The sequence below is a fragment of the Myxocyprinus asiaticus genome, chromosome 42 (genome assembly GCF_019703515.2).
Source record: "Myxocyprinus asiaticus isolate MX2 ecotype Aquarium Trade chromosome 42, UBuf_Myxa_2, whole genome shotgun sequence".
NCBI classification, from domain to species: Eukaryota; Metazoa; Chordata; class Actinopteri; order Cypriniformes; family Catostomidae; genus Myxocyprinus; species Myxocyprinus asiaticus.
This window is the reverse complement of record NC_059385.1, coordinates 6,640,897-6,654,995: the sequence shown is the minus strand read 5'-3', so window position 1 is coordinate 6,654,995 and position 14,099 is coordinate 6,640,897. Positions and strand designations below refer to the sequence as shown.

General features: G+C 38.2%; 1 protein-coding gene across 7 annotated transcripts in view; it reads left to right on the top strand.

The window, feature by feature from the left end:
• The window catches only part of LOC127432986 (E3 ubiquitin-protein ligase RNF34-like), a 31,952-nt gene continuing 17,853 nt past the window's right edge, over positions 1 to 14,099 (top strand). For all 7 annotated transcript variants that reach the window (XM_051684553.1, XM_051684551.1, XM_051684549.1 and 4 more), the window contains exons 1-3: positions 1 to 127; positions 9,400 to 9,624; positions 12,480 to 12,917. In XM_051684553.1, the coding sequence (XP_051540513.1) occupies positions 122 to 127; positions 9,400 to 9,624; positions 12,480 to 12,917 (669 nt within the window). In that variant the 5' untranslated portion in view covers positions 1 to 121. The remainder of the gene's footprint in view (positions 128 to 9,399; positions 9,625 to 12,479; positions 12,918 to 14,099) is intronic.

Genomic DNA, 14,099 nt, shown 5'->3' with positions numbered 1-14,099 from the left:
GCTCTTTTCTACAAATTCACAGGGATGATTGAAAGAGAAGACGTCATGGAGTGTTCCCGAGCTTCCTTGCAATGAGCATCATTTTAGAATTATCCGACAATTTTCACGGACGGGAGTTGCAATGAAGGTACGGTCAAATTAGGCGTGGGGAAATATCGCAAGCGATTTTCACTTGATTTGCGACAGCCGGTGGCGCGTTTCTGTTGCATTTTAACTTTGCTATTTGCCATCTCCTTGGAAACAGTCTAAATAATTCATTCGTATTTTGTATTTGATGTGGCAGCTATCACATTTCTTAACAGTTGCATCAGTTGTGTTGTTTGGATTCAGAGTATGATGTCTGCAAAAAGAATATGGTTGTGTTTTCTTCAACATTGCTCTTGCTTTAAGAGTGTTTACGCTTGGGTGACAGTTATCTAATTATATAATAGCTATATAATTATTTATATATACTGTATATATATATATATATATATATATATATATATATATATATATATATAATTCATAATAAATGATAGTGGACATTTGGAACAGAGTGTACCAGCAAGCAGTGATCATCATAACCCAGTTTATCGCAGTTCTTCTCTAATGAGATTGGAGGATAGTCTGTGGCAGCAGTCACTGGTTGAGCTGATATGAAGTCATGAAGGACAGAAGTGATTTCCTTCACTGAAGCGTTACAATATAATTATGGCCGTAGTGATTATGACGTCAGAATAGTGATTATGATTGCAATGCTTGGCTAGGCTGATATGAATGGCAAGGCAGCTCAAACAGTCATGGTGGGCATGAAGATCTTACCCCATCTAAAAAGTCACAGTTGAATTATGGCCATAGTGATTATGACGTCTGAATAGTGGACAATGGCGTGAGGAGTAGACACAGTGACGTCAGACGCCGTAGCAGTGGGTTCTGTCAAGAAGTCTGGAGATGGTGTTGTAATGATTGTGATTATGAGGATTTTCTAGACTGATAATAATGGAAAAGCAACTCAGAGAGTCAGGGGCATAAATAATCCCCCACTGAAACGTCACAATGCAATTACGTAAAGATTGTGACGTCACACAGTAGAAGACAATGATGGGAGGGGTGAAAATGGTGATGAAAATGATTGTGCCTGTTGTGATAATGATTGTGATGATTTACTGAACTCAGACAGTTATCAGGGATGGATGGAAGGGATTTCCCTTCTCTAAAACTTCACAATTGAATGATGTAGCTTTATGATGTCAGAATGGTGGATTATGATGTGAGGGGTGAATATGGTGAATATGGAGCAGTGGTGGGATTTAAATGGATAAATGTTTTCCTACACCTAAAATTGGGGTTAAAGGGGGAATTTGCAGACATAAATGTGATTTACTTGCAGTACTGTAGAAGCATGAAGGTCTCATCTCTTAATGATGGGGAGAAATAATCATATTTGATATTTAGGTCTGGCAAAGATTAATTATTTGTATGCAGAATATCTCCATTTTTCGAATACACACTCCTTTGCATGCAATGAATGCAGTTGTTAAAGTATTGACCTCTTTTCTTGAGGGAACAGATGTGAGGGTCTACGTGAGTGGGTATAATTAGAGGGTTAACTGTATGTCTGTTAAATCAGGTTTATGAATAATTCCTCTGATTCATAAGAGCACTGCTCTGTTTGGCTTTGTATCTCCCTGTGGTTTATGTAATGATGTTGTAGTGACACTTTGAAAAGACCAATTTCTCCCTTGGAGAGATAAGGATGAAACTGCCTTCTTAAAGAAAGCTTTTACAGGAGAGGACAACCAGGAGAACTCATCCTTTCACATTGGTTTTTGGAAACTCAGATGTTTTATATCAGATAATATAGTAGCAAGCAGGGGCATGAGTGCATTATAAGTGTGATGGGTGTATTGACATTTGTTTGTTGTGAAATTATAAGTCAGTGTAATTGTTATATGTTGGACATCAATTAGTGTGCTTATTTTTATTGTATTTTGTATTTTTTGAGGAATTTAGAACTCCGAATTCTCAGATCAGACCTGATACTTACCGTTTCATTAATTTCTAGTTTATAGAGTGACCGAAGTCCTACATACATACAGTATCTGGTCCACACTAAAGTTTTCTAAAGCCATTTTAATCTGGACTCCTATATGTTTCAAGTAGGGTTGCAGATTTTAAGAATTTTTTAATCAATAATCGTTTAAGTTAATAAATGAGAATCGATTAATCATTAGCAATAACTCTAATAAACTGTAAGTGGTGAACAGCTTGAAACTCAAAAAATGGCAAGATTACTGAACGCATTTAAGATGAAATTGATTAATCGACTATCGATAAGCTTAATCGATCAAATAATTAACAACAATAGTCGATCATATTCATTAACATCCTTCATTTCAGGAGTCACATAAGTTGGCAAAGATAAGAGAAACACAAGTCCTCTGAAGTCTGAAAAGTTTGAGATCTGCTGTCATATGTTTAATATTAAAAAGTGGAAATGGAATGGCATATCTCCCAAGAAGGTAATTATTGGAAATGCCAGTCATTCTGTAATAAGAGGGCTGTCTCAAAATAACAGATGCTGATAACTAAGATTCATTACATTTACATTTAATAAAAGAATCCATCTTTTTGTCTGAATAATTTTAAAGGGACAGTTCACCCAACAATACAAATCTGTCATCATTCATTCACCCTACTTTCTTTCTTTTTGGAACACAAAAGGAGACGTTAGGCAGAATGTTAGCCACATATATTATCCACATTTATTGTATGGGTGAAAAAAAAAAAAGATGCAGTGAAAGTGAAAGGTAACTGAGGCTAACACTTTGCATAATACTGTATCTCCTTATGTGATCCACAGAAGAAAGAAAGTCATACGGGTATGGAACAACATTTGAGGCTGAGTAAACGATAACAGATTTTTTAAAATTTGGGTGAACTGTTCCTTTAGGTCAAGAAACATTTCTACAACTATAAAATTATCATGTTCAAAGCTGATCAGTCCCATATCGGCTTGTTTAATTAGTTGTACTTTCATGTGAATATTCATTTGTCAGAGAAGTCGTTACAAGTCATGTATCTCTGTCAGTGGGGTTGATTTCTTTACACAGTGGTGCCTTTACAGAGAGAGTTTCTTACAATGCAAATTAAAGGTGCAGATACATTGTTTCTGATAAACTCAAATGGAGCATACTTTATAAAGTTATCTGATTCCCATCACTTAATGTGAGTGCTTTTCAGACACAGAATTCAGACACATTTGTCTGAATTATGTTGATCTGGGCATGAACACGGTCATCTTTCAGATCTCTCTGGAGTACAGCGAGCTTATCAATTCAAAATAAGCATTTACCGCACTGCTTTTTAAAAAGAGTCCCCATGCATCAAATTGCTACTGAGGGGAACTGTAGTGCTCTGTTTACCTTGACGGACACAGAGCTTTCAGCCTCACTACTGTCTCACGGTCGACATGAAGGAATAGGTTATCATTAGGAATCAGACCTCTAAAAGCAAGAGACTCCATCGCTGCAGTCCTCCGGTCTGTCAACCTGTCAGAAACTACCAGCACCAATGCTGGGACAGCTATACTTTAACGAGCTAGTGGAGATGTGTATACACACACACACACACACACACACACACACACACACATATACACATGTGATATAAACACAAGAATATGGAGGTGAGGCTTTGAAAAAAAATAAAGTTTTGTTTTTGTGCTTTTTAAATCCTCGTGGAAAAACTACACTACCCCTGATCCAGCAGAGAAAGATCCACCAATCAGAGAATCGCGGCCAAAAAAGTGCAGCAAAAGAGCAGTGCAGCGACCGCCCACTCCCATGATGATGCACTGCAAATGTTGAAATCGGTCTCCTTACACTCTCAAATGACGAACAAATTTGTAAAAAATTTTATTTTTAATTCTATTATGTTAGTCACAATGCTTCATGGGATTGTAGTTCATTCCCTCATGAAAAACCTTGTCTCATAGAATGAACGTTACTCTATATACATTTTTGCAAACTGACTTTTACGTGTCGCTTTCTACGTTTCGCTGCAGTTTCTTGGTGAAATGAACACTAGAGGCACTACAGCAACTGTGCGTTTTATACATTGTCACACAAAACAAATTGGCATTTTAAAAGATTATCGGTTAGTGTTAGGTGTTCGTTAAGGGTAAGGATGTCTGTTTTGTTAAACTCTCAGGATGCTCATGAAGGACCTTAATTACACGTCTTGTACATTTGTCTTTTTGTCCGATTTTCACATACTTTTTTGCATCAAATCAAAGTTTGTAATGTTGTGATCACCTCGGAGTTGGTTGGTTTGGTTATGAAATCCCTAAGGAAAAATTTATGGGGAAAACCCTTTGCAAACCAAGACTGTTGATAAAGTGGGCGGACACTGTTACGATCTACTGTAGAATAACTGAAACTGTATTGACCAATAAGCATCCTGGAGCTATATTATAAAGCATTATGGATATCTTTTCAGTGAGTTAAGAATAGCTTCATAATGTACTATATATACAGGCTTCATTCAAAGAGTTATCGTTATTTGTAAATTATACAAATGATGACTGAGTAAATTCAGTCTAGCTGCCGTGCTCTTCCTCCAGTGAGTCTGTGATAGCTGTGTCCTCCTTGCTCAGCTCGCAGGGTGCTAATTGAAGTGACAGGGGGAAGCTGTAGCGCCGGCTCTCTGCCAGACTGAAGCACGAGCAGCAACTTCACGCCCGACCTTATGTTACGCAACACGGCGCTCACGCTATTTGCCATACTGTTCAGATATTCTGTGTACTGCCAGAAGGGCTTCACTTCAACCCAGGGTTTCTCATGAATAGCAAACATTATTTTATAATCTGATAAATACAGAAGAAATTGGGTTGAGAATTTGAAATGGCTTACATAAATACACAATAAAGATACTGTCACAGTTTATGGATTTAAACATATACACAGTATGTACACTACCGGTCAAAAGTTTTGAAACACTTGACTGAAATGTTTCTCATGATCTTAAAAATCTTTTGATCTGAAGGCGTATGCTTAAATGATTAAAATTAGTTTTTTAGATAAAATATAATTGTGCCGCCATATTAATTTATTTCATTATAAAGCTAAAATTTAATTAAAAAAAAATAAAAAAACGTTTTTGAAACTGGGACCAAATCTTGGACCAAATAATAAAGAAAAGCAGCTAATAAGTGCCCAACATAGATGGGAACTTCTTCAATACTGTTTAAAAATCATCCCAGGGTGATACCTCAAGAAGTTGGTTGAGAAAATGCCAAGAGTACAATTCTGCAAATTCTAGGCAAAGGGTGACTACTTTGAAGATGATAAAATATAACACAGTTTTGATTTATTTTGGATTTTGTTTAGTCACAACATAATTCCCATAGTTCCATTTATGTTATTCCATAGTTTTGATAAATGTTAAAAAAAACATACTGTTTCAAATGTAGACAACAAGACAAAAACATTACACATGTTTTGTTAACATGATTTTAGTGTAATTAAATCACGTACTAACTTATCTGTGTAAAGTTATATCCAGTTGTCATGACAGCGTATTGCCGGTAAATGCTGTAATGCTGTTAAATCAATATTTTATTCCACTAAAAAATCATGTTAATGCAAATAATGTTTATGGTTATACTTTTGAAACAGTGTGTATTTATAGTAATCAACATTATGCCACAAATGCTGTTGATTGAGCTTAACTTGTATTAAACCTAGAATATTCCATTTTAACATGGTTAATGTTACAAATTTGTTTACATTTGATTAGTAATCTAGAATTCATTTTAGATCATAAATTTAGTTTAATTAAAATTACATTACCCTAAAACTCTGTTTATTTTCATAAAAATGTGAAATACAGTATATCTAGATATGTTATTTAAAAAAAATTCATACTGTATAGGTATTTAAATTATTTATCATACACAGTATGAATTATATTTTTTTTAAATATATATTTAGGACTAATTTAGTGCTCTCTTGTAAAACATAAAATAAGAGTCACTCATATCTAATTGTATGCAGATTTTTTGCCGTTCTCTAGTGTTTGATACACCAAAGGGCCACAAATAGCTGTGCTGCATTATGTAAGTGCTTAAACAGAGCAGAGCCACAGGGTGAACAGAGTACTCAATCTGGCTTAACCTGCTCTGTGCCGGGCATAAGGACAACAACAGATCTCAACCACTCAGCTTAAACTACTGATACATCAGTCAACACAGCCAAGTCAATTTTTCTCCTTTTCTCTCTCTGCCTGCGTCTCCACATCCATTCTGCATCATAGGAAGCATACATGTTCATTTTAGCCCATTGATTTTCCAGCACTTAAACAGAAGATGCATCCCCTCCCCACCCCCCAACTCTTCATGCAGTATTCTAAGACAAGATAGAACACCATGGTGGGTCACAGCCTGTGATGAAAGCTGCCGGACAGCAGCCATGTTTATAGTGTCAATAGTGTGATGTTTGTGTGCATTTGCATGTATGGGGGTTTATTGATTAAATATAGTCAGAGAAGACAAAGAAACAATAATTGTTGTCCTACAAACCTATGATTATGAATAAGATAGCCCTGTGTTGGTGGTGTTATGACACGTCCAGTTGAGTGAAAGCTTAATGTCTTAATCAACATCTTCTAAATTTACTTAAGTAAAAGAAAGCTCGTAGAAGCCCCAGTACATTAGACCTTTTGAGAGCAATAGTACTCATAGTACTATCTACTATCTCTCATGCTCTCTGTTTCTCCCTCTAGATTTTATGATTATTATGGAAGCACTGTTTAGTTTTTACATCCATTTAGCTGAAACCTGAGAGACATACATTAATCTCGGCTGTTTAGTTCTCACAAACAAGACTTCCCACTTTCCTGATACCATTTTAACATTCCAAACACACACTAGAATTAGTCGGAACTTGTTTTGCATGGTCTTATTACCCTAACAGCCATTTACAATGTATCATATTCCATATGCTCTTGAGGATTCACTTAAGAACGGCAAAACAACTTGATTTATTGCAGTAGATCACATACCTAATTTAAAAGTAAAATCTATATGTTTATAAATTGTGTCACCAAACAGAATTGCCAAAATAGCATCTTATTTCAAACAGATTTCCCGAACATTACTCTAGTCTGCCATTGGTTGGACAGAAAGACAGTCCTGTCCCAAACTTACACCATTGGTTTAACCAATATTGCTGTGTAAGGGGGTGGATTTCCCATACAGAGACATAACTCACTGCTGCTTAACCACCATAGTACGATGCATTGTTGGAGAAATGAACTGGGCTGCGTTTCCCAAAAGCATCATAAGCCTAAGAAGATTGTAGAAACTATTGGTGCCAATGGTCTCTACGATCAACTTAAGCTTGCAATACCTTTGGGAAACACAGCTCTGGCTAGTCACAACTGATTTCCGAAACCATAAATATGTCACACATCCACCATTCGAACCACGTTGGTTCGTTCAACAATATAGACTATGATTTCATGAAACACCAAATCGTTGAACTATGTTGGTAACGATGGAACTTGCCACCATAGTTGGCTAATGATGGTTTTGGTAAACGCCCCCCTGGTCGGGATATTTATGCAGCGTCTACATTAATCCGGATACATTTGAAAACTGTGTTTTCGTTTTTGAAACACTCTCCTTCCACACCCCTGTTTTTAAGCATTTCCCAAAAGTTGCTTGTTCACACTGAAACCTATGAAAACGCTCAAGTCCCCTTACTGTGCATGTGGAAAATCGCCATTGCATGTACGGTCTGAAATGCAATTGTCCTCGTGTTCTGTCGCCGGACACAAATTCTGAGTAAACTTCCCGTCACCTTTGAAGGAATGCAATGTGCATGTTGTACAAAGTAACATTTATCTTTAACAATGCTATCAAAGTGAATATCAGGCACAACAGTGCTGGCATCTATAACATGGGCCGTCATCTTGATTGTTTTGGTTGAATCACATGACTGCATCATATGACAACAAATACGTCATCGTTTTCAGATATATCTGTTTTCCTAGTTCACACTACAATGCGAAGACAGCTTTTTCAAATGTATTGTCTTGGGAGAGCGTTTTCACTGACAAAAACGCCGCCTCGGTGTGGGCAGAAGGTCAAAACCTACAGAAAAAGATGCATTTTCAAACTAAAACGTATTAGTGTCGACGTGGCCTTAAAAAAAAAAAAACACTGTTTTGAGAGCACTACAGAGAAGAACCACATATTTACACTTCTCAGAGAGAGAAAAAAAACTATGAATGGTTTACTTGAAGAGCCCAACAGTCTTCACCTTTAAGAATATTGAAGTTGATTGGAGTTGGTTGTTTTCCTGTTATGATGCTGAAAAGCATGTAGTGAGTAACATAATGTGAAGCTCAGTAAAGCATATGTGCATGATTTCATTTGTGACGAGCAGACAAATCTGCCCTCTGTGAGGACAATAAACTGCAGATTTGGGACAAATCGTATTTAAAATATAATATGTTAGTGGAGAAAACAAAAGAACCTGGGTTGCTCTGTGCAGGTGTCTTTGAAAACACAGGGTGGAAATCACCATAGCAGGATTTGGAACATTTTTGTTGCGTGAAAACAGTCGTTCTTGCACCTATCCCAGTGTAATGTGCAGAGTCAACAGTTAGCAATTCGAACACAAAGTGTTAACACTGTGGCTCTGTTACGATTTAGGGAAACAATGGGGATAGAAGGGACAGAAGTAGTTCAGAAAAGCTGTTTGGAAATTTTAGATACCTGATTTCTATTAGGGATGGGCATTTTTGAGTAATTTTGAAGTCGAGTACTCTAACCCACAAAAAACAAGTACTCAATTACTCATAAATTAAAGGGATAGTTCACCCAAAAACTTTAATTCTCTTATCATTTACTCACCCTCAAAAAGGACTTAAATATTGTATTGTTTCTCACCCACAACTACTGTATTGCTTCTGATCAGCTACAAAGGTCTGATCACCATTCACTTGCATTGTATGAACCTACAGAGCTGAATCATTTTTCTAAAAATCTTTGTTTGTCACAATATATCAAGTATTGCCACACTTTGCTTTCAAAAGCACAAATGCCATCATATCATCTTCTCTCATCCAATACCTCGACGACACACATCCACAGTGGATTCAATTGTAACTGCAAGATTTGGTGAGAGTTTAGAGGGAAACAATGTAATTCAGCATTGCTCATGGTATGCAAATGCGGAAAGGAAAATGAATTTGTGATATTTGAGTAGTGTTTTTAATACTCGAGTAGCTGGTGTAGAACAAGTACTCGATTAGTCATGCATATCCCAATTTCCAGATAATAACATGTTTTTCAAAACATGTGCAGTTGCTTTGTCATAACATCCTTTATGTCTGATATTTCTTCTCCAGGCTGGGGCCTCCTCCATGTGGGCGTCATGTTGCGGGCTGCTGAACGAGGTGATGGGCACAGGGGCGGTCCGTACACAGCAGCCGGGCTTCGGAGCTGGAGCCGGACCATTCCGCTTTGCCCCCAGCGCTGGATATTCCACCTACCCCCCCAGCAGCGCCACATCAGGAACCACAGGCCTGGTGTGCAAAGCCTGCGGACTGGCCTTCTCCGTGTTCCGACGAAAGGTAGGGCAAAAGGGGTTTATGAGATACGATTTGGCATGAATCAAAAGTTTTTCAGGATATAAGACAACTTTTATTATCAAAACAACTTAAGGTGGGTCACATTGGTGGACTGACCTGCCGACAAGTGCTCACAATCCCTCTAAAATCATCAAAACCATCCTAATCAGCTTGGTCAGGCTGGAAGATCAGCTATCAGCCTTTTTTTCCCCCACAGGGTTATGATGAATGTGTGCTGCTCTTCGTCTTGCTAGTCTGGTATGAAGTGTTTTGTCTGACAGATCTGAGTGTTTACATCTCCACACATCATCAGTGTTGTGATATCCTATCAGCACTTTCACATCTGTCTGCAGACGCTCGGACAGCCAGACAGTGTGCTGTATCTGCACAAGCTCACACCTGCACACGTATGCATAGTCATGATGGATAGAGCTGGAATTAACTCCGATTGGACTGGATTGATTGAACATGGTGACATTTGATAACAATCACTGAGCCAGCCAACAGAGACAGAAATGCTTTTTCACAGAGTTTGAAAGCTAAAAACCCTCCTCAGTCAAGATAAGTTGCAGCATGCAGCACTGATTGCAGAGATTGTAGAGATGGCAACAATTGCCAGTTTCCCTTCAGTGTCAATCAAAAAATTAAACCATGACATAATTAAATCACTAATCTTGTGAAGTTGACCATTTACTGCTAAAGGAAATTATCAGTACACACTGTAAATGGATTTTCCCCCACCAACCGATTAAAGGAATAGTTCAATTAAAAATGAAAATTCTGTCTTCATTTACTCACCCTCATGCCATCCCAGATGTGTGGGACTTTCTTTCTTCAGCAGAACACATACTTCAGATCTGTTGGCCCTTACAATGCAAGTCAACAGGTCCAAAACTTTGAAGCTCAAAAAGCGTGTAAAGGCAGCAGAAAAGTAATCCATACGACTCCACTGGTTAAATCTATGTCTTCAGAAGGGATATGATAGGTGTGGGTGAGAAACAGATCAATAAGTCCTTTTTTATGATAAATCTCCACTTTAAAAATAGCCCTCCTTAAGCGATCTTCTCTCCTAAGGGTTCGTCTTCTTTTGTTTTTGCTGATTCGCATTCTTATTGCATATCGCCACCTACTGGGCAGGGAGGAGAATTTATAGTAAAAAAGGACTTAACTATTCCTGTAAGCACATGCATATCGTCAAGATGATTGTGAAAGATCTGGGTCATCTTGAAAGCATTGTGTTCTATTTTAAGCACCATATTTGTGTAAAGACATCTAATCTTCAATTCTATAAACATTTCAAAAACATTTGCTGAATGTTGTTCTAAAGTCTGATGGGTTTTAGCAACATATTGCAGATGAGCAAATACACTTAAAATTACAGTAAGTCAAAAATTTTGACGTATTTATTCTTTATTATTACTATTTTCCACAGTTTAGAATAATAATGTCAACAAAACTAGTCTGTGAAATAACAAAAATGGAAATATGTGATTTATGCAATAACTTAAATCTATCTTGTGTTTTAGATACTTTTAAGTAGCAACTTCATATGGTGCCACATAGGATGCTTTTGTAACAGTTTTGTAAAAGTTACCATGTGTGCTGGACTCTTGTTTGCAGCTTTTTTTTTCTTTTTTTTTTTTAAATTTGGAATGGCCAATTCCCAATGTGCTTTTAAGTCCTCGTGGTCGCGTAGTGATTCGCCTCAGTCCAGGTGGCGGAAGACGAATCCCAGTTGCCTCCGCGTCTGAGACCATCAAACTGCACATCTTATCACGTGGCTTGTTGAGTGCATTGCCACAGAGACATAGCGCGTGAGGAGGCTTCACGCCATCTACACGCCAACTCACCACGCGCCCCACCGAGAACGAACCACATTATAGCGACCACGAGAAGGTTACCCCATGTGACTCTACCCTCCCTAGCAACCGGGCCAATTTGGTTGCTTTGGAGACCTGGCTGGAGTCACTCAGCACACCCTGGGATTCGAGCTAGCGAGCTAGCGAACTCCAGGGGTGGTAGCCAGCGTATTTTACCACTGAGCTACCCAGGACCCCTTGTTTGTGGCTTTTAATTCACTCTCTGGTCTGCCTAATCCATAAAAAATAGATAAATAAAATGAATTAAATAATTTAGATCAAAAGGTTTTTAAGATCATTAGAAACATAAATTCAGTAAAGTGTGTTCAAAATTTTCACTGGTACTTTACCAGCGCTGTACTATACAATCTTTCATAAAACGCACACATCAAATAATTTGCTTAACAACAGACAGTACTATGCAAAATGTTTAGGCAGTTCAAAAATAATGCCATGACTAATTTTTATATGTAAATTGACTTCATACATAGTGCAGTAAATGTAAAAATTCTAAATCAGCATTTGGTGTGACCACCGTGAGCCTTTAAAACAGCACCAATTCTCCTAGGTACATCTGGACACTTTTTTTGGTTGTTAGCAGATAGGATGTTCCGAGCTTCTTGGAGAACTTGCTACAGTTCTTTTATCTATTTAGGCTGCCTCAATTGCTTCTGTCTCTTCATGTAATACCAGACTGACTTAATGATGTTGAGATCTGCCTCTGTTATTTATTATTCTATTTTATTGTACAGTATTTGCAAAAGGAATGTTTGGAAATCTAAAATGTATATTTCCTACTGACACACTAAATCAGAAGACATAAAACAAGAAAGACAAATCTTAAGACAAATGTTTTTGTGAAACATCTAATGTGCATAAGACTTTTGCACGGTACTGTATGTTTGCATTCAAGGAATTTTAACAGTAACACTGTTGTTTATCCATTGTATTGTTGAAATACTCTAATGCTTTATCTTTTTCTTCTCTTCTCCCTGGCAGCACATTTGTTCGGACTGTAAGAAGAGCTTCTGCTCGCTGTGCTCTGTGCTGCAGGAGAACCTGCGGTGCTGTGCCACCTGCCACCTGCTGTGGGGCACGGCCTTCCAGCGACCGCGCTTAATGCGACTCCGCGTTAAAGACCTGCGGCAGTACCTCACGCTGCGAAACATCAACACGGACACCTGCAGAGAGAAAGAGGACCTGGTGGACCTCGTGCTCTGCCATTTGGGTGCCGAGTTGGAGATCGGAGAAGATGATGAGGAGGAGGAAGAAGAGGAGGTGGAAGGGGACACAGACAGCCTGCCGTCACTCCCGTGCTCTCTTTCCACTCCACCTGCCTCTGCCGCACGCTCCGCATCCCAGCAGTCAGCACTGTCCGCAACCGCCTCTCAGGGAGAAGCTCTCAGTCGCAGCGATAGCTCAGGGACAACCAGTCAGGTGAGGTGATGGATATTCTTGTATTTTACAATTCTGATTCGGATAAATTGGTTCAATTTGTAGTAGGGCTGTCAGTTTAACTTGTTAATTTAGTGAGATTAATTATATGAAAAATAATGTGTTAAAAAAATTAACACAATTAATCAAGCCGAAAGTAAATTTCAAAACCATCTGAGAAATGCAAGCTTGATGAACCACCTTGATGTGGCAATAGGGGGCAGTCAGCTCCAGCTGTACAGCTTAGATCAGAACTAATTTTTGGGGTAGTTTTGGTGGGTAGAGAGATGGAGCCGGGACCCCTCTTACGTATTGTATTAAACTGAGTGTTGCAACATGGTAGGCTACCATATTATTGTATGCATGTTATGATGTTTATATTGCAAAGCTATTGAAATAATCATAAAAAAATGTACAGCAGGTGTCTGCAACTTTTCTGACATGAAGTGACATTTTCCTTAATCACTGTTCAATACCCCCTTCTTAAAAAGAAAAAGACCGATAGAAAGACAGACAGATAGATAGATAGACAGACAGACAGATAAAGATAGATAGATAGATAGACAGACAGATAGTCAGGCAGACAGACAGACAGACAGACAGACAGACCCTGGCCATGCAGAATAATTTTTTTTATAAGGTTACTAATATGGAGTCTTCATCTCATGTGAGTGATCAATTTTACTTACCTCTATCGCTCGTGTGTGAGTGATTATTACAAGTGCCAATGGTGGATTGTCATAGCAGATTTCTTCAAAACAGCAATAGAAGTGTAGTCAAGTCAATCATTTCTGGAGACTTAGTTTCTGGTTTCAAAAAGTAGACTTATTACAGAGTAACAAAGCCGAGATGGTCCATGGAGCATCTGAAGTTACACTTCAGAATCATGCAATTTTATACAGTTTCTGCTCCCCTTAACTCTTTGAGGGATGGCCTCTTCATCCAGTGAAATCGTCTTATACTTTCCTAGTTTCATCTTTGCCATCTCCCTTCCAGCTGGTCACCTTTGGCCCCAACTTGCTGTTTCATCTTAATGCTAGCACTTAGTAGCACACATATATCGTTTGCCTGTTTTTATAATCTTGGCATTATCTGCACCAGTCCTGCTCATTAAATTATCCTTTCAATACCCACATGCCCACCTCCCTTTGGGCCCTACAAAGTTTGATAGAAAGAGGCTGTAAT